The 25,073-nt window shown below is 42.7% G+C and overlaps 1 protein-coding gene across 5 annotated transcripts in view; it reads right to left on the bottom strand.

Moving 5' to 3' along the window:
- The window catches only part of STARD9 (StAR related lipid transfer domain containing 9), a 146,666-nt gene that overhangs the window by 55,921 nt on the left and 65,672 nt on the right, over positions 1 to 25,073 (bottom strand). For 2 of the 5 annotated variants that reach the window (XR_013987215.1, XM_081008569.1), the window contains exons 1-9: positions 20,181 to 20,272; positions 19,569 to 19,646; positions 17,284 to 17,358; positions 16,544 to 16,723; positions 11,795 to 11,846; positions 9,887 to 10,024; positions 8,686 to 8,768; positions 7,491 to 7,597; positions 1,268 to 1,461 (exon numbers count right to left, since the gene is read on the bottom strand). Coding sequence is in view for 4 of the 5 variants with exons in the window: in XM_081008569.1 (XP_080864695.1) it covers positions 1,268 to 1,461; positions 7,491 to 7,597; positions 8,686 to 8,768; positions 9,887 to 10,024; positions 11,795 to 11,846; positions 16,544 to 16,723; positions 17,284 to 17,358; positions 19,569 to 19,646; positions 20,181 to 20,243 (970 nt within the window). In the remaining variant the exon portion in view is untranslated. Of the gene's footprint in view, positions 1 to 1,267; positions 1,462 to 7,490; positions 7,598 to 8,685; positions 8,769 to 9,886; positions 10,025 to 11,794; positions 11,847 to 14,365; positions 14,442 to 16,543; positions 16,724 to 17,283; positions 17,359 to 19,568; positions 19,647 to 20,180; positions 20,279 to 25,073 lie in introns of those variants that run through there. The other 3 variants (XM_081008572.1, XM_081008570.1, XM_081008571.1) reach the window with 3 other exon arrangements.

Genomic DNA, 25,073 nt, shown 5'->3' with positions numbered 1-25,073 from the left:
GGTAGAATTTCTTAAGATCTTTCAATGCATCATTCTGCGTCGCCATTAGGGGCCTGATCCATTCGCACGCCCCATCCTGCAGATGTCCAACAATGTAAGCCACCCTCTCCCCGTCATCCGCAAAGTCATTTTTCTGCAATTCCAAAGCGTACTGAATTTCCGTTCGGAAGGCATTGTAGTCTTGGGGCTTTCCACCAAACTTGTGTACCAGCCCCGGGACCTTCCTCCCTATCGGGGTGGCTCTGACCTGTGCATCCTGAGCCCGTCTCTCCTCCAGCTGCGCAGACAGGGTAGCGACATGCGCCTCCAGGTCTCGGTTCCTCTCGACCAGACCTCGCACCATGGCTTCTTGCTCTGTCTCTCCGGCCGGTCCTGTTTGGCTCATCGTGCTGCCTCTCCGGGGCTGTGCACAAGCAACGTCAGTGACTGACGGATTGCTGTAGTGGTTCTAGGGGTTGCTTGTGCATAAGCCGGTGCAAACACCTGGCTGGGTTGCCTGAGTGAACCTTTTCTGTCCGAACAGCCACTCACCCGTGGCTGTCTCAATCGCTGGCAGAATCCGTCAGTGGGCGTTTCTTAAACTTCTTCCAGCAAAGAAGCTCTTTGACGCCTAGTCTCCTCCTATTCTCTCTGCGCGAAAGCCTTCTGCGCAAGGAGGGCTTAGGCAGCGGAGGACCCCTACTCTGCCCGCTGGTCCCCGGCAAGGAGTCATGGGACCGCCTCGCTGCTTCCCCATCTGCCCCCCTTCTCCACTGGTGCCACGCTGATTCTCTTCCCCAGAAGATGGGCTGCCTCTCCCAATCCCTGGACGCTCTCTGGAATCCCTCTGGATTTTGCTCTCTCCCTCCGGCACTGATGGCAGTTCCCTGACAACACCCAAAGGAGCTGAAAAAAGTTGGGCATTCGTATATATTTTTTTGTGGGAAGGGGGATTTCTACCCCATCCATAAAGCTATTTTTGACCTGAGAAATGAGACTGGGGGATATCTTATACAGCCTTAATTCAAATTTATGCAGCTATATCCAAATTTTAAAGCCAGAGAGCATTTCAAGCTGGTAGTTTTACGAAGGACAAGAGTGTATCTTAAAGTATCGTAGGGAAGACTCATCCAGCCAATGAATATAAAATATAAACTGCTGCTTGAGTGCTAACCTCACTTTAAGAATGATAAAATAATGGGTGAAAGAAAGAAACCAGAGTAAAATGAGAAAATTATGCATCAACAGTGTAAGTAGGAAAAAAATGAGAATGGGAAAGAAAACTCACTTTCTTTGATCCACTGATTGATTATGGCTTGATCGTGCTCTAGTTCTTGCTCAGCTTTGATCTGCCCATCCAAGATCTGCTGTTGTAATTTTTCAACATACTGTTGCTGCTTTTGAATTTCCTTGCTGTGGAGAACCTCCTGGTTCTTCAGCTTTGGCTGACATTCTTCATGTATAGCATCTCTCTGTTCACTGCTGGAAAATTTAAAAATAAAATTAAACCAGGAAAGCAACATTATTGCAGGTCAAACATATATCTCTTTAAATCGGTTTAAATTTCTGTCAGTCAAAATCAAAGTATCTAACTGAAAAGTTCAGGTCCTAATGAAAGATCCTAATGAAGGAGGATGGGTAAAGGAAAGGCTATGATGTGTATGTGTGTTGCATGTGTGTTTGCATGTGTATGATGTCACAGTAAGGTCAGAATGTTGACGGGTAGCATGAAATTTAAAAGAAGCTTAATAGCGGGCTCCACATAGTAATACCACTAGCCACATAATAGTTATTTCGTTTTAAAATATTTATAAACTGTTCGCAAGATATCAGAGTGGTGTACAGAAGATCAAAAATAGTTAAGCTGTTATTTTAAGGTAGTCAATGAACAATAATTCAAATTTTATTTCAGAAATGTCTTGGGTAAATAAAAAAAGGCATAAGAATGCATCTAAAAGTGTAGTTTATTAGAGCATGCCTTATTTTAAATGGAAATGAATTCCACATCAAGGCAGGGTGTCTTCTGCTACAGGTCATCCATCAGGTTGACCAAGAATGAGTCAGTCCCAAACCCAGGTCGGAACCCATATTGGTACAGGTACTTCATTGGTACTTCATTCATACTAGCAGAGCAGTAGCATCCACTCAGAGGTAGCACTCAAATTACCAAGGGAGGGCTGTAGAAGTCCCAGTCCTCTCATTCTGGCTGCAGGAGGCCCATGATTTGTCTAAAATTGGGGAAGTGAGGGGACAGAGCTTTGGGTTTCATTAAGAACTCCCTTACCTTTTGCTTCATCTGAGCACTGGGCAGAATGATGAGAAAGTTCCAAGGAATATACTCCCAAGAAGTAAGTGTACATAGCTGCCATTCTAATCTGTCTTTATATCATTAAGGCCATTTTACAGATGGGGATCTGAGGGAAATCTTATCAAGAATATTTGGGAGAAAGATTGTGAGAATCAGAGCAATGCACGTGGAGCAGACAAAGGAAATGAAAGGAATGATGGACCATTCTCAAAGTGGCTCCAGTTGATGCTGATGAGTCCCTAGAGACCTGCTCCCTGCCTTGCAGGCCTTTTCCCACCTCGCCTGGTAGGGAGGGGCCCTGACTGATTCCAGCTACAAAAGCTGAGGTTGCTGAACAAATTCCTGGGCTGGGGTATTGTTATGGGGAGGTTTTTGTTGTTGGGGAGGGTGGTTGTTGCTAGTTCTAATCAGTCAAGAGAATTGGTTGAGATGGCAAGTCATCAAACACAATGCTACAAGGAGACATTAAACCCTAATAACTGAAAATGATCACATAAACATTTGCTCAGATGGTGTGTTGGGCACCTCAGCAGATTCTATAATAACAGCATCAAGAGTGTTTTGATTTGTTTCATTCTTAAACTATATTGCAAACAATTTGCAGTGGACTCTATAGCTCCACTCACAGGAGTAGGTAACAGCCCTCTGAACACTCTAAAGAGCTCTGCCAGGTAACTTTCTTGAGGAAGCAGTGGAGGAAGAACTTCATTGCTTCCTACACTACCATGCAGTAGGCATGATCATGCACCTCTAACTAGTGTTCAGTTGGCTTCAGAATGTGTTGTGTGCCATCTGCAGCTAGTCTTCCCAATAGTTTCATCACACAAAGTTTGCAGGGATACCAGGCAGCCATACATGCTCTACAACACTGGAAAGAGCACTCATGAGTAACTGTGCCAAAAGTCTGTTGTAGCTCCTCATTCTAGAAGGCCAGGGCTTTCAAAATCTTCATGAGCATTCAGGAATCTCTCAGGTTCCACCAGAAAGTGCCCTGATTCTGACACTGGGGTTATTTGGAACCCCTCTCTGCTATTTTGAGATTGCCCATCTCACCTGGAGCAAAGAAAAAGTGAGGGTGTGGTCCTGCCATGTGTATAGGGCTGATGGCAAACTAAGACAGCCCCACTGTTGCCAAGGTGGCCATGAAGTCCCAAGCCAACCCCACCCCACAGTCTCGGAATGGACACTGAAATTGCTAAGACCACCATGCTGGGTTCTTTACCTTCCATACCTCAGTCAGAGAGGCTGCTGGCAACAGGGTGGACAGGATGAGCATAATCCCTCATCTGTCTCTATGGTCCAGCACCAGATACAAGCCGTATAAACCCACTCCAATGTGGAGTGGTATTCTTGTGATGGAATCCGTATGTACCATGGGCAAAACCCTTCTGGCCCTCTGGCCCATGCTGGTGGTGAACTGAGTACTCAGCCCATTCCATCTACTCAGGTCCCAGTATCCAAGTCATCACCCTCATCCCTGTCAAACCATGGAATGATGAGGTCTTCAGTTGCAGTGTGGCATCTGGCACCATTGCCTATTAAAATTCATTCTAAGCAAAAATTGCTAAGTTTTTTCCTTGTAAAGTTTTACAACTTTTTATAGAAAGGGAAAATCCAATTTCCAATTCAAAGTTGTATGACTCATTATTAGAGACCAATATATTTATTGTGCTTTGTATTCAACTGTTTCAGTCCAGCAAAATAACTAGCTAAGAGGGGCATGTATCATTAGCTGTTTTGAAGAATGGAAACCTGCTTTTTAAACCACCAGCAGCAATTAAGATCCCCACTTAAAGCAATAATTTCATTATTTGCCTTTCCTTCTCCACTGCATGTGTTAGTGCATTCCCATACAAGAAGATTTTTGAGTTGAGTCAAAAATGTTTTGTGCTCAGTTGGTACAAGAGTCTGTAAACATAGCCAGTGGAGATTCCCATAGCGCTCTCATGTTAGGAGGCAGATACTGTACAATAGCTGAAACTTCTGGACAGTTATGGATGTCAGTCCTGATGAAATGAATGGAAAGTGTACCCAGCTATCAATGTAAGGTGCATCCATTCTAGTTCTAGGATTATCTAGAGGCTATGAAACACCTGGTTGCCAAGGAGACAAATAAATGACCCTACACCTGGCAAGTCATAAGCCATATTTACTCCCAAGCTTTCTAAATGCATATGTCTTCCCCTCAGCTAAAGAAGAAGAAAGGCTTATCTAAAGTCTCTTGTGGCTCTAAACCAGGGGTCAGCAACCTTTTTCAGTAGGGGGCCAGTCCACCGTCCCTCAGACCATGTAGTGGGCCGAACTATATTTTGAAGAAAAAAATGAACGAATTCCTATGCCCCACATATAACCCAGAGATGCATTTTAAATAAAAGGACACATTCTACTCATGTAAAAACACGCTGATTCCCGGACCGTCTGTGGGCTGGATTGAGAAGGCGATTGGGCCGCATCTGGCCCCCGGGCCTTAGGTTGCCTACCCCTGCTCTAAACTGACCAGAAGGCTCCTTTTACCCTTTTTCTAAAACATAAGAACTTGTCGTTTAAGCTAAACACCCCATTTAAATGGGAAGCTGTAGTTCAGCTCAAAAAGCAATTAGACCAATTCAAGGAGAACAGGTCTTTTAAAAGCTGTTAAATGAGAGGCTATTAACCTTCATGCAGGACCCCCCCCCCCGGCTTTTTTTTTTTTTTTTAACAAACAGAAGCTGCAGCTGAATGAAGATCAACTGCTGTACACCAGTCCTATTCATGGTCACCAAAGCATTTGCTAATGGACACTACAAAAGACAGGATATTAGGCATTATGAACCATTCATTGCTCAGGTCTTGAAAAACAGCTGTTATAAAGTGCAACAGTGCACACCGTATTATGATACAGTACTGCAGATCTCTACAATTTTTGCTATCTCAGTGATTAATGCCACAGAAGGAGAAAATAACTGAGGGGGTTGCATTACATAAAGTGTAGAAAGCATTGGTTTCTATGCTCCCGTATTTCCCAACAATTCTTAAAAATGTCAGCAGATTCAAGTACTCAATCCAAGAACAAACAGAAAACATCCTATATGTATTCAGAGCACAGAGACAACTGCATTAAGTAGATTGGTAATAAAAATTCATCCAGCCTGATGCTTGCATCACATAGGTAATGCAGAACGCATGAGGCACCTCTATTGAAACACGAAAGAACTGGAAAATGGCAGGACCTGGGGCTTGGATGTCAGTCCCATCCACATCAATACTGTTTTTATTGCTATATATTCCAATGTTTAGGCATGGACACTTAACTGCCTTAAGTATAATTGCTTGTCCTGTGGATAATCATTGACACAGTAATCTTAAGTAGCATGACGGCAGGTGTTCTGCCACAGCTCATCCCCACCCCAAACGTTCCACATGGAGAATAATGTCAAAGTAAATGCATTAAAATTATTTGTTACTATAAAGCAGGCCTCTATACTCCAAAATTTGCACAGGTGGTTGTTTTACTGGTCCACAGAAGCATCGTTACCCAGATACTGATACAACTCCAGCTTCTTTCAGGAACTGTTAAATCCCAGCATTTCATGCACTAAGAAATAAACCTACTAATCAGGTTTCCCTTCTTTCAAATTAAAAAAACCCAACACAGTTAATGAAGCCTTACTGTGATTTAAAAAAAAAAAAAAAAACCCATTTACTCTAGAAGATATTGTCTTTTGCTTTGCCAGACCCGACTCTCATCATGTAATGACACAGGCAAAACAAACAAACTAAGGCATAGGGAGAACAGAAACCCTTTGTGGAATATAACCAACATTGCTCACTAGATTTAACAAAGATTAAAAGCATAATTACAATGATAGCATTCTTATCAATAAATAGTAATTAATACATCCAATGTTTATTTTCTAAATGTCACTGACCTTAAACCAATTGTAAGTACCAATTACCGAGAACATTTCCAGGATTATGAAAACAGCTGATTCATTTTTCATCTTCTCGTCCCATGGGTTAACTTGGCAGTCAGCATACTAAATCAGCCTTTTGTAGAATCACGTTTTCTCCCGGCTGTTTTGTCATCAGCTTCCCAGGACTCTATTGTGTAACTCCCTCCCCTCTTCCCCAAAAACGCCTATAAGGCTTATGCAGAATCTGGCGGCTTCTACAGCATAATGCAGTTTTCAGTAGCTATGGCAGCCACAGCCAAGTAATGAAGCAGAATGCTTTGCTGCAACCATATATGGAGGCTTGGATCATAGAACCCAGGCAAAAGGCAAAATACAGTCCCTGAAAACCACTGTCAGATTAAAAAAAAACAAAAAACAACTCAGCCAAATCAGATTCCCCGGGTCCCTAAATATTAGGTATAACTTAGTTTTGAGATTTTGAAAAACAGACTAGGGATGAAAAGAAAGCTATTCAGTATCCCTGCAAATCAATTAAGGCTAGCACTCAAAGCACTTAGGAGTCCGAGTTATAACACAACAAGCTCATCCATTGATTTGCATTTTTGTCCGATACCTCTCCCCCCTGGCACATCTATCCAATCAAGAGGCTGTTTTCAATACCACACCATAACCTCAGCATAACGCAGCAGCAGCAGCAGCAGCAGAGGACTACAGCAGCTGCGCAGGACCAGACATAAAATTTAACCCATACAGCACAGCTCAGGCTAGATACAGTTCTTTCTTAAAGCTCTTATTTCTATCATGAGACAGTGCAGCTGGGATGCAGACCCAGAGTCATTAAAAGGAAAGAATAAGCTGTGTATGAACTTCAGAATATACATTATGTAAACATTCCCAATGGTCTCCCCCTAGTATTAAGAGTAGTGGGAAGGCTTCAGAACTGTGAAAGCATGGCCATGCTACTATAAAAAATAAATGCATTTGTAGGCCGCTGTATTGTTAAAAAGGAAGCGAAGATTATGGGTGGAATTCAACAACTTTTACAAATGTGATAGCATTTCAGTATGCCAGATGGAATGACCACCTCCTTCCCTCGTCCCTTGCTGTTCAGGGGGTTCTTCTGACACAAACACCAGTAGCTGATTTCAGGGGTCAGAGGGAGGAGGGGGGACAGCCCTACTGTGCAAGTGGAAGTTGACAGAGTTTGTTAGATGAATTCTGCCCAATATCCTTGCAACCTTAAAAAAAAATGAAAACAGCAGAATTCAGATGAATGTCATTTTATTTCAGTTAAATCCTTTTAAACATACCTTTCTGTTTCAGCTGGATAAAAGCTATGAGGAAGGGAAGGGAAGTCACCATCCAAATCCAGCCATTCAAGAGATCTGCAACTCACTAGAGAAGAGGACTCACTGATCTATAAAACAGAAAAGATGGGGAAAGAAGTAAATACCAGAAGATGATTAAAGTAATTGCTAGAATCATTGTTGCGAGTTTTTGATGTAAGATACAGCCCCTGCTCCATAGAGCAAAGAGTCTCGATAATGAAACCTAGATTTAAATCCTACTTTCACGTCTTAGGCTGGGCCTTATACCCAAGCCAACCATGAAACAAAGAGCTTGGGTCCTCCTGGCTGACAATGATGGCTATAAATATGTACACAGGAAGAGGACTTATGTTACATTCAGGGTTTCCCCAGTGATTCTGAATGCTAATGTGCACAATCTACTGGACACAGATTCAGCACAAACCCTAAAGAAGTGAATAGGAATCCTCAAAAGATGTGCCATTTTCCCTAAACCTGAATTTAATTTCAATGAGAACAAGAAAAGGTCCTGTAAAATTGTGCCCATTTCATCTACTGTACAGCAGACCTACCACCTCAAGATTCCTGTGCTGCAGTTCCAACTCTTAAGTGTGCGCGGGAGCACAATGCATGAAAGTATGCCAGAATCAAACTATTTGCTGCCCGCTGCTGTTTATTGATCGACAGCAGTACATGTGTACAGGATCTAGGGGTTTAAGTTGAGCAGATGCTTAACACTGGTCAACAGTGTGATTCAGCAGCAAAAAAAAGTATCGCTATTCTATGATTCAGTGGAGGAGGGAATGCTTAAGGACTCCAGCAGAAGAGAACCCTGAAGGACTCTGGAGGCCAAAGTCCATGTGGCATGCCACATCACCTTCTTCTGAAATTGCCCTTCTAGGAAGGACCAGAACCACCATAAAACATGTGACCCAAAGCACCATCCTGACCAAACAACGCAAAGGACACCACAGTCAATGGTATCAAGTGGGATGCAGCAGCAATTCCCTAACCTTTTCTTTGGGGCATGCTGTCGTTTTAGAAGGTACATAAGTTTTCTGCTGGCAAATACCTGTAAGTAACCATGGAAAGCATTAGGTGTTCTCATATTTACTATAGAGTACTGACATTAGCAGTCAATGAAACAAGGGGCGGCAGCGTGGGGGGGGGGGAGCAACAAACAATACTCCAAACTTACGGATCGTCTTTGTCTTAAAAGGGCAGCCTCAGCTGGGTGGTTGAACCTAAATTTGTGAGCTTTGCCCAGAATAACCAGAGCTCCTAAAAACAGGAGTAAGAAAAGGCAAATTGAGAAACCAGCAGTTATTTAATCTGTTATGCAAACATTTGACTTTTCCTGTGTATTTATAGTACATTTTACTACAAATATAGTATTTTTTAAAGCTACAATTAGATATAACATATTATCTGTTATTAACAATTTATTTTTGTTAACAGTCTAATTCTGAAAATATTCTGGTAACAAAAAGACATTTTAGATCCCACTTTGGAATTAACTGGGCTTCTCAAATTTTTCAAAATACCTCGAACACTTTTTTATTTTTATTTTATTAATAATATTTTTATTAAAGTTTTAGCCTTCCTTCATAAGGAAAATGCCCAATCCCCTTTGATCACTTTGGTTGCCTTTTTCCTGCAGATTTTCCTGCTCAACTGTATTTTTATTTTAACTGTACATGGTATTCCAAATTCAGCTGCACCATAATGGTATAATGATGTTGGCAGATTTATTTTCATTCTCTTCCCAAGCAGCATTATAAAATTATTAATACAGATATGCCACAGTATGTTCACCACTGCCAGCACTGCAAGTAGGATGAGACTTGCACACCAGTGCTGAAGGTATCTTTATAGTGCTTCTACTTTGAAAGTTACTTGAAATGAAATGAGATGAATCCAGAACTTCAAGACTACCAATATATCTGGTGCATCACATCATTAATATATTCACAATTGAACTCAAGAGACATTCAGCTATTGACTTTCATTAAAAATATCTGAGGCACTGAGCCAAAGCTATCGGGTATACGCAGCAGAAATAAAGCTAAAGTGTTTTATAGAAGGAAGTATTCATCCTGGGGCTTGTCTTTAAAATTCCAATTTAGCTAGGGTAGCCTAGAGTAAAACAAATATAGAGCAATTATTGCAGTCACAAATTTCTATAACAACAAATGATATGCAGTGTAGGCCCATGTTCTCAGAAGTCCCACTGAAATCAGGAGTACACACTTCTGAGAAAACATGGCTAGAATCAAGTCATGCAATGCTTCAATGTACTTTATAATCCCGTTCCATAAATCTGTTCTCAAATCATTTTACATATCTACCAGGTGTGCTTGACAGCAGCAGTACTGCAAAAGAAGAAGTACAGGATTTACCTTGAGACAAACGAACAGAACCTGTGACTTCATGACCATTCACAACGCAATGCGCTCCCTGAAGAGGCCGCAGAGTCACAATCCCATGCTGGTTGTCTACAACGCAATGGTCCCTTTCAATGCACTGACCCTGCAAAACTGCAAAACACGTGGATTTATTATTTATTTAATTGTTATTGTTTTTCGCAGGGTGGTGAAGGAGAAACATTCATTATTTTCTTAGTACAAAACTCCAGTGCAAATATCCAGAAACACTAGTAAGGATAATTGTGCTATTTGTTATTAATTTGTACTACCCTTAAAATAATTCATGCAATGCGAGGAAAATTTATGACAAGTCTCTGCCAGATGGCTCACAATTGAAGCAGCACAGTTATATTCTTGAAGAATTAGGTTAATCTACTATACAGGATTTAAATTTATTCTTTGCAAATGATCATTCTAACCAGTTTTTGAAAATAAAACCAATTTGTTCTGAAGGCATCTGTACTGCTCTGTCCATTTGTGTCCTGGTATAGTACAGCAACCATGTTATTTAGTTTCCAATTTGTGATGCTATTCTAATAAATGTTTGTTTGTTTTTTACTTGCTTTCTGTGTGAGACAGAGTGCAAGAAATTTGTGAAAAGACATGAAAGTGAATGTTCAATAAACAGGTCCTGGCGTTCAGTTCTTCATCAGATCACCCTCCCATCCTCCATTTGATTAATTTCTGTCATGTGTAATTTTGACCTTGCTATGGACTATTTGTTGGTCTCCGTATTTGCAGCTGGGCAGGAATTTGTTTACCAGGCCAATTGGCCCCAGTCCGGTGGTTGTGTCTACCTCACCACAATACTCACAACTTTGGTGGTTTAGGCATTAGATAAACCTTAGTCTTGGCAGGGGCGGAGGAAGGGGTGTGTGGAGGGCGTGGGCCACCCCAGGTGTCACCACTGGGGTGTGTGTGACAAAATGCCGGGTGGCACTTACTGTGGGGCCTGCAGCGTCCCCGAGCCACTTGTCTCTCCGCCTGCTGCCTCCCCCCAGCTGTAGAACGGCTGAGTGGGGGGAGGCAGGCAGACTTTGGAGGCCCCACGGTGTGCCCCCACCCCTATGGGCTGCTCGCCCCACCCCTGGGTGCACCGCCCCAGGCGCCCAAGCAGCTTCCTCTGCCGCTGAGTCTTGGATGGAGGGGAGGGCTATGGTCTCTGCCTACTCCTCCAAATGTAATGGTATCTCACGAAAGGGATCCAGGAGCAGTTGCTTCTGACCTTATGCCCAGGCGGGGGGTTGGGCCACAGCACACCTCAAGACAGCGATCCCTGTGGGGGTCCTTCTATCTGATGCAAGTCATAGGACTGTTGGGTGGCCCAGGGTTTCACTTCTGGCAGGTGGGCCAGAAGTCAATGGTTGTGGCCCAATGTCTATGCCAAAACTCTTGCATCTGTAACCAATAAAGTTGCGGCCTTATTTGACCCAATGAGTTGTGTCTGGTTCTTTCTAATTAGTAGAGATGCCATGTCTGGTTCTTTCTAATTAGTAGAGATGCCGTGGGGGTGTGGAACTTTGGCACACAATACACAGGTCCTCTCAGAGTTGCAACACTTTTAAAACATCTGCCTCCAGTTCAGCAGAATGCCTGTACAGACCCAATAAAAGAAAACCAAAAGAACCAAAAAGAGGCCCAATCATTATGGGGACCTTGGGGTAGCCATCAGCACATCACCCCCAAAACCAAATTAACTTTTCCCACAGCTCTAGCATATGCATGCTAACCTCTTCTACCAGGTCTACTCCCCACTGGAGTGAGGCAACTGAACACACACAATCCTTGTTAGGTTTGGTGTAGGTTTTGGGGAAATCACAGGATGTTGGCATTTCTCATGATTTCTCTGCAAGAGTTTGGGGTCTCCCTCATAATTCTTACCGATATCCTGTTCCTGGTTTGAATCACTTCTTCCAATTTTGGTTGTTCCTTCCTACAAAATTGGAACAATCACAGTAAGTTATTATTATTATTACTATTATTATTTTAAAGAGACTTGGATAGATTTATATATTCCTTCCACGCACGTGTGCAGATTTTTATACTTTGTTGTTTAACATTTCCACTACATTTATCAATTATCTGCTTGAGGCAAGCGATTTGACTTGTAAAATTTCAGGTGAGAGAAATGACTCTAGACAATAAGATTCAAAAGCCTATGGACTTCACATGGTTCAGAACATTTAGATTTTCCAACACAAACTTTCCTGATGCATTTAATCAGAAAGTATTTCTTCACACAGTGCGCAGTTAAACTATGGAATTGACTGTCACAAAGGGTGGTGATTAGAGGATTAGACAAATTCATAGAGAAGGAAGCTTGCAGTGGCTACAAGCCATGATAGATATATGTTCTACCTTCAGCGAGAGGCCTCAAGTTTATAAAACCATACCAGGTGCATCTTGGCTTGCTCTGTGTTGCAATGCTGATTTCTGCTATGCTACATAAAATGTTTCATCCTTCTGAATTTTCTCATAACAAGCTATCTACCATATTTTAGCCTTCGAGATGGTTTGGAAGCATTTAATACACAAGATTGCAAACCTACACTCCAACTCTAAAATCTAGCAAATCTATTACTGAACACTACAATTTTAACACTTATCTCCTGGCATAAAAAGAGCTATTCACTCAAAAGAATAAGGTATCATTTGCTATGTAAAATATTTTAACGGTCAGCGTGCTTGTTATTATACACGCATCCTAAATCAGCTTTTTTTTTAAATAGAATGCTGGGATAAATTTGAGTGGTGTACTTAAGTGCCATTGATTTCAATAAGAACCACAAATTATGAACTGGATTACAGCCTTAAATTAATTAAGACAGATCTTATTTCCAAATAAAACAGATGAAGAAATAATCCTTGCCTAGAAAAAATTGCAGATAACAACAACAAAAAATAAAAAATGAAATATAGTCCCCGCAAGAGCTGAAGTGAAGGGTGGCAGATCAACAGATAACACTGTACAATAGTAACACAGTTATTAAACATAGCAATGATGAGGGAATTATATTCATGTGTACTGTTGTATGAGACTCATATGGGGAAAATGGTTAGTTGCCCTAACAAACTTCTTATGTAGGAAAGGTTACAAAGATGCAAGAAGTTCAGCCCCTGCTTCTTCAGAATATTTATCAGCAGATCAGAAAAACATCAAACAACTGCTGCCTAAATTAAGTTCTGAGGGTTCAGAAACCTTTTCAGACATATTTTCTGAACACCACATGTTCAGCAATTTGACACGAGGAGATGGCATGCAAAAGAAAGGACACAAAATAAAAAGAAAATTGAGAGGGAGACAAAAAGGTGAAAAGAAGTAGAAGAAATTGAGGGGGGGGGGAGAGAAGGAAGCTTATAAATATTTGAGAACCTAAAGAAGCAGAGATAAAAAGGTATGGGGTGAGGCCCAGAGTAGAGGAAGAATATGCTTTGGAGAAGAAAGGGACGGGACAAGGGGTCTGTTTGTACCCTGTGTTCCCAACTCCCCTCAGAAACATGGAGCTGGCCCCTCTCCTCCTTAGAGCTTGCCAACCTTCATTCTTATTAACCCTCCTCCTGCTCATACTGCCCACCTCACACAGACAATGCTGTTTCAGTCACAGCAGCAGAAGGCAAGGCGGAGGGAAGTGCCGGACTGCAGAAGCACAGCAGGATAGATGCTAGGGAGATGCCCTGGGTATATGTATATGTGGGACGCAGGTAGCGCTGTGGGTTAAACCACAGAGCCTAGGACTTGCCGATCAGAAGGTTGGTGGTTCGAATCCCTGCGACGGGGTGAGCTCCCGTTGCTCGGTCCCAGCTCCTGCCCACCTAGCAGTTTGAAAGCACGTCAAAGTGCAAGTAGATAAATAGGTACCGCTCTGGCGGGAAGGTAAATGGTGTTTCCGTGCGCTGCTCTGGTTCGCCAGAAGCGGCTTAGTCATGCTGGCCACATGACCCGGAAGCTGTACGCCAGCTCCGTCGGCCAATAAAGCGAGATGAGCGCCGCAACCCCAGAGTTGGTCACGACTGGACCAAATGGTCAGGGGTCCCTTTACCTTTATATGTATATGTATCTAAATAAATAAAATCTGGACCGAGTTCACACAAAAAGCAAACGTTCCTAGATATGTGAATGTCAAAAGACACATTATATATAAGGCATGCTATTTTTCAAAAGATAAAACCAAGGATTATGTGAGCCCTGTGCTGAGAGAATTTTTTAATTATAATTTCTCTCCTAAATATATTCATGCTCTTTGTCACAAGTAAATCCTATACTTTTGTTTTTACGCAAAACTGCTGCCACACCTGGTAGACATTGTGAAATACAGGTAAACAAGAAGAGTGCAAGGGTTAAAGCACCTCTCATGTAGCATGATCTAAAGCAGGCTTCTTTTCCTTTGCTATTCATGCGAGATAGCAAGACAGCACTGTTCACTATGTAGAGGAAAAATATTAACATTTTACCTTCTTGCTCCTCAGATGAAGGTAACAGACACCTGAATCTAAATAGGCAAAGCATAAAGAAAAGAAAAGGCAGCATCTAGAAGCAAAGAAAGAGGGGACAAAGTTGTTAGTGCAGCGTAAATGAAACAGACAAGAGGGTTTAATGAAAATCCCTGTTAGTGAGTATGCAAATAAGGTTTCTTTCTATATAAAGATATATTCAATCTCTCTCAGGTATTGCAAAATTGACTCTTGTGCAAAAGTGACTATGAAAGCCATTCTTTCTACTATGTCAGAACTGTTACCTTGTTTAGACTTCTGGTAGTCTCAGCGACTAACAAAGGGAATAAACATTTTGAAGAAGTCTCGGCTTTCTGTTTCAGTGGAACACCAAGGAAAATATGGGGAAATATGGCATCTTGCACCAGTCCCAAACAATGGCATGTATATTCAGTCATGGGGGCCTATATGATATGAACTTTAATATGAAAAAGTACCAATAGCCATAAAGACTGAGCAAAAGAAAAAGCAAACACCAACACTCTTGGATCTGAAATGCTCTTTGAGAAGTAAAAGGGATAGAATAAATGAAACATCTGCAGGTAAATTATCCAAAATTTAAGATATTTTATGTCAGTTGAAGTGGGATGATACTCACGTTTTAAACAGTGGAAGTTAGTTTAGGAAAAGGGAAAAATATGAGAATGTCAGGTGTATTGTTAATGCGTATATTGCACATGCTTCCTAGACTAGGTTCCTTAATGGAGAATTTTAAATTGACACAAAAGCATTGTAAAGCATAAGTTCTTTCTATAATTTTGCTGCCATAATTTCTAGGAAGTTGAACTCCAGCTTTAAATGCATGCACCAAACAAAAAGTGTCCAAACATGTATTACAGAATCGTTTTAAAATAAGAATTACACTTTTAATAAAGGCACAAAAGTTGTTCGGATCGCTGGCTTCTTTTTCTTATGCAGTTAATCTTCCTCTTTCTGGCTTAAATGGTTCTTCAGTTACTTACTCATAATAAGTACACAAAAATTCTATTCATCATGTCATTAAACTAAGCTTCACACTTGAAACAAAAAAAAAGAGAGCTAAATGAAAGTAGTATTTAGCAAGTTGGGCCTTTCTTTCCCTTTTTAGTATAAATCTTTAAACTCAAACTGCTATACAGTGGTACCTTGCTTTACAACCATAATCTGTTCCAGAACTTTCGCCAATGGGGCCTCCAAAAAAAATTGTACGTAATCCCAAAAAAATTGGGTTGTAATCCCAAAAAAGGGTGCAAACCGGGACACACACTTCCAGGTTTGACATGTTTCTAATCCAAAACGTATGCAAACCAAGGTACCACTGTACTGTTAAAAATAAATTTCTCTATTTCCAAAAAGTTAGTGCCTTTTATAAGTCATCTTGCCTATGAGTTTGGCCTCAAAAGGTTATCACTGTACACTGTACTTATAGAGAAAACATAGCATACTTAGCACTTTCAGTTAAAATATGTTTACAGACAGACTAATATGGGGAAATTGAAATTAAATTATGTTTCATATTTTCTCTTTCAGAATGATTGCTGAAATGCTTTTTATAACAATGTTTTGAAATAGTATAAGGAAAACTACAATATTAACAATGATAATCCTTGTATCTGATACCCACTGTGTACTACAGCTTTGTATAATAACCAGGAACTTAATCCATCCTTATTTAAAAATTTGGTTAAATATCCAAATTCACTGCTTGTCTATAATGCTGTGATTTTTGCTTCCATTGCTAAATTATTATATCCACTTTGTTAAAATTTTACTCTAAAAGCATGTGTTTCTTCTGTTTCCCCATGGCAATGATGTAGTCTACATAGTATTACTAAGCCCAAATAATATAACCTTCCCTTTTGTTTGCCAGACATATGAGTAGAAGTATTAAAACAGAGGTGCAAAATTTAGATACACCATGGGGTTTTTCTACTGATGGAATAGTATAGATTTCAGATTCTCTCAAAACCTTAAAGAAGAATGCAATTATTTTATCTCATCTCACAATGATAAACTCTATACTATTTCAAACTATTTGTGTCCATATTATTACTATTAAGCAAACACAGCAGGTTAAACCTTTTTTCCATATTCAGTATAACTACAGCTATTGCTATCTGAAAGTAAAAATAAACAAACAAACCAAGTGTTGCATCTCACCCTGAGATGATACAGCATAACTCCCGTACTAAGGATATCATAATCCATGGCCATTAAATGAGGTAAACTGGAATCTATCATCACTCCAGCTTTTTCCTTGTTGATATCCACACTGTATTCTTCCATGATAGCTTTCCTGTTAATCCACTTATCTGTCCAGTCTTTGGTCAACTGCTCAATCTTTGGAAACAGTAAATGAGGGGGAAAACGTACTTATTATAAAGCGTTACATAAAACCATTTTTTCCTGCAAGAAAGTACAAATTACATAAGTTACTCTGATGGTTGCTGGGCAGTTGTTCCTATCAGCATGCTTGTGAAGAGGATTCTAATCTAGAAACTTGATCTGCACTAAGCAACAAGTTGCCCAGAAGGAAGAGCTGAGTCAGCCCCTCTATAGAGACTAACTGGGACTATTTTGGTTTCTTATGTCACACGATCCCTGCTGGGCTGGAATCCCAGCCGTCTCTTGTGGTGATAGCAATATAGTCAAGTTCAGGCCAGCAGCTTCCTCCACTTACAAGCTGTAATGGTAGTAAAAGGAGTAAGGTGCCTGGTCCTCATTGCAAGTGTTCCCAGTATGAGACCCTGACACTTTAAGGTTGCTTTTCCCATGCACCTGCATTCATAAGGTCACTCTTTATGGGCCTTGCGAAAATATCCACGCATATTTGCTAAGCTATGTATACACTCTTATAGAAATGCCACACAGGTATTAGGGAAATTATTAATCATGCATACCTTAAGTTCATTCTGAAGAACTAATTCTGTAAGATTTCCTTCTCTGTCATCGCTCCACGAAGGACTAGAATTCCTCTGTTGAAACAAAACATTAGGGATGTAATGTTTCCATTTTCAAAACGAAGGTGAATGATCTGAAGTCACAAGGTAAAGTAATATGTCAGAATTATCCTATATTTGACCATCCATAGCTACATATGAAGTATTCCTAACCACAGCGGTGAGCACTGGGAAGAGAAGTGATATAGAAATTTTGATATTAATTCTTGACACAGATTTTGCTTTAGTTGTTTCATGTATTTACTCTGTAATATCGTGTATCAATGAGTGATTTGATTCTTGTGTTCCTGGTTGGCTTCCTGCATTTTGCAAATCTCTCATGCTTCACTCCTACACTCCATCTCATACTTATCTGACCCTGAAGGGTGGAACGTTTATTTGTATTATTAGAAGGGCACAGATGGTTAGTCAGGGTGTTTTGCTAGGATGTTTTAAGTTCACGCCAGAGTGCTGAGCCAGGAAGAAATATATGGGAATGGAATGTCCATAGTTCCTTAGTGAAAGCCTGGCTGTCTTAAAACTGGAGGTTTTAAGTGCAAAAGCTGAGACCAAAGTTGATATCAGTGTACATCCATGTCTTTTTACATCCCTTGACCTGTAACCTCTTTTGATGTATGCAATGATGCTTTATGATGTATGGCTATGTGTGTAAAACTCTATAAAAGCTTTGTTCCAACATTCCTCTGATGCAGTCTTTTCTAGCTGGCAAGGCTGCCCTATTGCGCCATAGCTTTAATAAATCGGGTTCCTACAGGAAGTTTGCTTGCTAGTCTCTTGGTTTTGTGGTCACTTAAAGGTATATTCCCTCACCTGAGCAAGGACTAGTGCATACCTTAAGTGGTTCGGAAGTAAATTCTTACCACAGTAAGGAGGAAATTCTGGATCTTACATAAATCTCTGTTCTATCCTTATATGAGTGCATGGACCCAAGTTTGATGTCACCTTCTTTCCAGGACTTGACTGAAAGATTCCACTGGGAGGTCTCTGAAATTCTCTGAGATGACTCAGCAGTGCTTTGTCACATTGACTACAAAGCCATTGGGTGCCGGGCATCAGAAAGTAGATACCTATCTCCGGCTCTGCTGCTTCTTTTTGCTTTTTTTTAACTAAAAAAATGTTTAGGGGTACTCTCATTTTGACTCAAAAAAATCACCATTTTATAGTTCAAATCGGGAAAAATAAATACAGTAAACAGACAAAAGTACAAAGATTCACAAAATGTTTAGGTATATGCGTCCCCCCAGAAAAAAGCATTGCCTATCTCTGTGGGCTGGTGATATAAACTAAGGCATGATTCACTGAAATATCATTAATGCAGTATAGAAATATCATTAATACAGTATCCTCATCTTCTGATTATTCCTTTGAATCTTGTGTGTTTGCTGTGACTGATTGAAGACCTTGCCTTTAAAGTCCCAAAGCCACTCTTGGAGTAATCTAATTTTAGGACAGCTAAAAATTGTTTCCAAAATATATTTAAGACTCCAACCACGACTACCCTAAAGGGGTATATGTAATTTTTCAAAAAATAAAAAAACTCACTATTTTGGTCAATATGCTTAATTAAAGTTAACAACCATATCAACTTTATAATTTTGTTATAGCAAGTGACATTTGCACATCAACTAATAACCATTCCAAGTTTGCTTTGTATTTTGCTTTAAGCTGGAGATTTATGGGTGTGTGCTGGGAGCATGTTACAGCATGCTTAGACCAGGCATGAGGAACCTGTGTGTCTTCAGATGTTTTTGGATTACAGCTCTCATCATCCCTGACCACTGGCCATGCTGGTTGGGGCTGATAAGAGTTAAAATCCATTAACATCTGCGGGTCAGAGATCGGCTCCATCCCTGACTTAGTTATTAATGATATCATTTGAGTTCTAGACTATTCAACTTTAAAGACATAACTATATTTAACTTATTTATTAAGAGCAGCTTCAGTGGTATAGCACATGCTGTGTACTCAGGAAGTCCCAGGTACAATGTCCAGCATCTCCACCTAAAAGCCACTAGTAACATCTGCCTGAGAGCCTGGAAGATGCCCCCAGTCGGAGCAAGGACTACTGGGCTGGAGGAACAAATTGACTGACATGGTATAAAGCAGTTTCCTGTATTCTTAGTAACCCAACTCAGGCAAAAGTGATATTGCTAAAAATATATATTTATATACAGATCTAATGACTGGCCAATTTAGACTCCATTTAATTAAACATTTGTACAAACCAGCTCAAAGCTCATCAGCATAGCCTTCAATCTATCAATTTCTTCTCGCAATTCTCTAATCAGCTTCACATTTGCATCCTGAAATATAGCAAATATTAGAGAACAAACAAGCTTTTCAAAAAATAATAATACAGAAGTCACAGGACAGTATGGAAGCAACTGATTCCATATGGCTTGTTCTAAAAGAAATATGCTGGATGCTTGAGGGCGTTGCTACGCCATATTTATTTATTTATTTGATTAATTTATTTTAGTGGGGGAGAGAAATCATGGATCTCATGCTGAGTTCATAATTCACCTACTGCACAGCATATCTATACTGAATCTCCCCCTTATCTCTCTGTTAAAATTCAAACCGTGATTATACTTGGTGTGAACATGTGTAGTAGGTACACATATGATGAAATCACACCTTAAGTATTAATTAACAGTACCACATTGAAATAATAACATTTTTATATGCACATAAACAGTAAGGCAAAAATGCTGTGGCCCTTCACAGATTATTTATTGGACTTTCACTTGTACTTTTGTAAGAGATATACTCCTTTACCCATTACATGGAGAAGAACATTGATTAATAAATGATAAAATAACAACATGGTAGCTCACCTCATTTACCCGGGGTTTGTTAATAATGTTTTTGGCATTTGAGGCATACCGCAATGTACTCATGGTCTCATTGTAACAAGAGTTTGCAGGTGAGATAGCTACAGATAAAAAAAGGAAATACTGTGTAAATAAAATTTTGATTGCAAAAGCACACCACAGTTTTTATCCCTCCATGCAAAAAACACAAGACTATATAAACCCTATGTCAGGGAACTGCCATCGGAAGGAAGGGAAGTGAAAGGGCTCACACAGGTTGGGAGAGACTCAGCAGCTGAAGAGGGAACCAGTAGGGGGAGAGGAGCTGGGCTGAGGGAAAGGGAGCTGGAGGGATGGCTCAGAGACACTTCCAGCGAAAACAGTGGGGAGGTTTCAGGACCTCCTGTAGGGACACCCACTCCTCGCCGGAAACTGTCACGCAGAGAGTCCAGAAGACGTGTTTCCGTTAAGGAGCTTTTATGTTGGAAGCGATTCCGAAAGCAACCACTGTCGGAATCTGCCAGCGACTGACGGAGCCATGTTTAAGGGGCTCCGTTACAGACAGAGGTTTGCAAACTTGACCAAACTCTGAGGGACTAGGATTTTACACACAAGCAGCTCATCGTCCCATCACAGCATTCCGACAGTCTTCGTGAGCAGCTTGTGCAGGAGAAGGCATCATGAGCAACCCAGCCGGAACCGGAGAAGCAGGAGCTGGAGCGGGTCCAAGCCTGGAAGAAAGGTACCGGGTGTTGGAGGTCCAGCTAGCGCTGCAGACGGCGAGGCTTGAGGAGAGGAGGGCTCAGGATGCAGACAAAAAGGGGAAAGACACCCAGCTCGTCAGAAAGGTACCAGGATTGGTGCAGAAGTTTGGGGGGGAGCCCAAAGACTATCATGGCTTTCGGACAGAGATGCAATATGCCCTCAATCTGCAGTTTGATGAATTCCCTGACGAGGAATCAAGAGTGGCTTTCGTGATTGGGCATCTTGAAAAGGGGGCGAGAGACTGGGTTAGACCCCTGATGGCAGCGAATAGTGACGTCCTAAAGGACACGATGAAGTTCTTTCGCGCCATGGATCTGATGTTTTCCAGCGATATTGAACAGGGAGTGGTCCGCAGACAGTTAATGGCTTGCAAACAGGGGAGCCGATCTGTCCGTGAGTACTGGACTGAATTCACCATGTTGATCCATAAATTGGGGTGGGATCTATCGGCGGAACCCATTCAAATGCTTTTTGAAGAAGGGCTTTCTTCGGCTGTGAAAGACGAACTTTCCCGGGCGCCCAGGGCGGAGTCTATGGACCAGCTGACCAAATCAGCGCTGACCATAGGAGCGCGCCAGGAGGCGAGAGCATTGGAGAGGCGGGAAGGGAAGGGGGAACGTTGGAAGGAGTTCCGCATTCCAGACATTCCAGAGCCAACTTTCCCGCCGGCAGAGCCGATGGAAATCGGAACAGCGCGCGCGCGCGCAGTTTCAAAGCCCAGTGAGGGGGGAAAGAAGGAGGGAAAAGGCGCCCGGAAATGCTATCTCTGCCAACAGCCAGGTCACTTTGCCAGAGTCTGCCCCCAGAGGAAGGAATGGCAAGGGATGGTAGGAGCTGTGGAGGGAAGAGAGGAAGAAATACCGAAGCAAGTAAAAGCCAACGCCTGGCTGCCACCGTCGGGGCACAGCAGTCAGGCCAAAGAGCAGTGAAAGTGCCCACGCCAGAACCTCCTAAACCCGCCCTAGTGATAGAAGTGGCGCTAGAGCTGCCAAACGGACACCCTCTAAAGATAAAGGCGCTGTTGGACTCAGGCAGCTCCTGCAATTTCATGAGCAAAGAGTTTGCAGCTGAACACCAGATACAGACGATCCCTTTAAGCAACCCCCTGCAGGTGACCACGATCGATGGCAGGGAGCTGTTGGGAGGAGAAGTCAGCTTGCAGACCGTCCCAATGATAATGAAGGTGGCAAGGCACACCGAACTGATAGCGTTTAATGTGGCCACCTTGGGAGGAGCTCCCATTATATTGGGGATGAGCTGGCTAGCGTTACATGATCCGCTGGTGGGCTGGCATCAGAGAGTGGTTTCTTTTGGTTCAGCACATTGCTTAGAACACTGCAAAGAGGGAAAGGGTTTGGCAGGGGCGCAAGCCACCCTAGCAGGGACTGAAGTAACGGAGAACGTGAAGGTACCACGACAATACGCAGATCTCCGCGACGTCTTCAGCGAAAGGGAAGCTGACCAATTACCCCCGCATAGACCCTTTGACTGTCAAATCAATTTACTCCCTGGGGCACAGCTCCCTGTAGGCAAGCTGTACGCCATGTCAGACAGAGAGATGCAGGAGCTAAGAGAGTTCATTGACAAGAACCTGAAGAGAGGGTTCATCAGAGAGTCCAGGGCGGTGGGGGGCAGCCCAGTGTTTTTTGTGGATAAAAAAAACACGAACAAGCCGAGGCTTGTGTGTGACTTCAGGGCCTTAAATGCAGTGTCAGAACCAGTGGCTTTCCCTATGCCCAGGATTGACGACATTTTGACAAGGGTCAGGAAGGGAAAGATTTTTACTAAACTGGACCTAAGGGGGGCGTACAACCTGATACGAATAAGGAAGGGGGATGAATGGAAAACCACCATGTTCACCCCTTTGGGGGCATTTGAATATTTAGTTATGCCCTTCGGCCTACAAGGAGGCTCCGCGTGCTTTCAATCGTTTATGAACCACGTCCTGGGGCCTTTGCTTTACAAGAATTGTGTGGCCTTCTTAGACGACGTGTTGGTGTATTCTGAGAATGAGGAGCAGCATGTGAGAGACGTCAGAGAAGTGTTGAGCAGGCTGCAAGCCAACCAGCTGTGGGTGAAACTGGAGAAGTGTCAGTTTCATACCAAGGAGGTGGAATTCCTGGGGTATCGCCTGTCAGACAAGGGATTGGCCATGGATCCCGGCAAGGTCCAGGCGGTGCTGGAATGGAAAACACCCAAAACAAGGAAGGATGTGCAGAGGTTCCTAGGATTTGGGAACTTCTATCGTAAGTTCATCCGAAACTTTGCCCACCTGACGGCGCCCATTACGGACTGTCTCAGCAGTAAGAAGAAGTTCGTTTGGACTGAGGAGGCGGAGCGAGCATTTGAGGAACTAAAAAGGGCCTTCGCCTCGGAACAACAACTCCTGCATGTGGATTTACAAAAACCGATGAGAGTGGAAACTGACGCATCAGACAGAGCGATTGGGGCGGTGCTTCTGCAGCCAGGGAAGGAGGAGTCAGAGTGGAGACCGTGTGCCTTTTTTTCGCGAAAGCTGAACAAATCCGAGAGGAACTACACGGTGTATGACCGAGAACTACTAGCCATTCATGAGGCGTTCCGGAGATGGAGGCACCTGCTAATTGGCGCACAACATAAGGTGCAAGTGTGCACTGACCACAAGAACCTAGAGTATTGGAGGACGGCACGAGTGCTCAACCAACGGCAAGTGAGATGGGCCCAGGAGTTCTCCAAATTTAACTTTGAGATTTGTTACGTGCCAGGCCCAGAGAACATTAGGGCGGACGCTCTCTCACGCAAACCTGAATATTTGGAGGAGGAGGGAGCACCCGAAGAGAGACATGTCATTCCAGAGGACCGCTGGGTGTGTGGGGCGGCATTGGTGGGACAAAGAGAACTGGTAGAGGAAACAGAGAATGATGAATACGCCCAGAATAAGCTCAGAGGTCTTAGGGGTGAGGGAGAGGAACCAGGGGGTTTCGAGGAAAGAAATGGAGCTTTGTATTACAAAGGGGCACTGTATATCCCTGAAGGAGACTTAAGGGGGAGGGTACTCAAGCAGTTGCACGACAGCCCCACGGCGGGGCATTTTGGACAACACAAAACCATGTGGTTGGTCACCAGGGAATTTTGGTGGCCTAAGGTGAGGGAAGATGTACGGGAGTATGTAAGAGGGTGTGAGCAATGCCAGCGAGCCAAAGGGGAGAGGCGGGCACCGGCGGGGCTATTAGAACCCTTACCAACCCCAGAACGACCTTGGGAGGCAGTGTCGATAGATTTTATGACTGATCTGCCGAAGTCCAAGGGGAAAACAGCCATCATGGTGGTGGTAGACCTACTAACAAAGATGTGCCACTTTGTAGCCTGCTCGCATGCAGTCACGGCGGAAGAGACAGCGAAGTTATTTGTAGAACACATTTTTAGGTTGCACGGGGTGCCATTGAGGGTGGTCTCAGACCGAGGAAAACAATTTACTTCCAGGTTCTGGAGGAAGCTCATGAGCTTACTGCAGGTGGAGGTCAACTTTTCGACTGCCCGGCACCCTGAAACCAACGGGCAGGCGGAAAGAGCAAACGGGGTCCTCCAGCAATACCTGAGGTGTTATGTCAATGACAGAGAGAATGACTGGGTAGAAAAGTTGGCGCTGGCGGAATTTGCCTACAACAATGCCGAGAATGTGTCCACAGGGATGAGCCCCTTCTTGGCTAATTATGGGTGTCATCCCAGGGCTTTCCCAGGGGGAGAAGGGGAGAGATGGGGTGTCCCGGCAGCCGAGCATTTTGTAGAAGAAATGGAAGCAATCCATCGTCAGCTCCAACTCAACTTAGAAAGGGCGAAGGAAGAATACAAGAGGCAGGCAGACAAGAACCGAAGGGAAGGTGAAACCATAAGGGTGGGAGATAGGGTGTGGCTGTCAACCCAAGGGTTGCCGTTCAAAGGAGGTTGTAAGAAATTAAGACCCAGGAGATTGGGTCCCTTTGAGGTCATTCAACAGGTCAACCCAGTGGCTTTCAGGCTCCGGTTACCCAACCACATGAAACTGCACCCAGTATTTCACAGGTCGTTACTGTCACCGTATGAGGGGGGACGAGAAGGGATGGCCACTCGGGGACCGGTCATAGAAGAAAGGGAATGCAGCAGCCATGTGGCAGAAATCCTCGACGCCAGATG

This window comes from Podarcis pityusensis (assembly GCF_964106645.2).
Source record: "Podarcis pityusensis genome assembly, chromosome: 1".
Taxonomy (NCBI): Eukaryota; Metazoa; Chordata; class Lepidosauria; order Squamata; family Lacertidae; genus Podarcis; species Podarcis pityusensis.
This window is presented reverse-complemented; position numbering and strand designations above follow the sequence as displayed.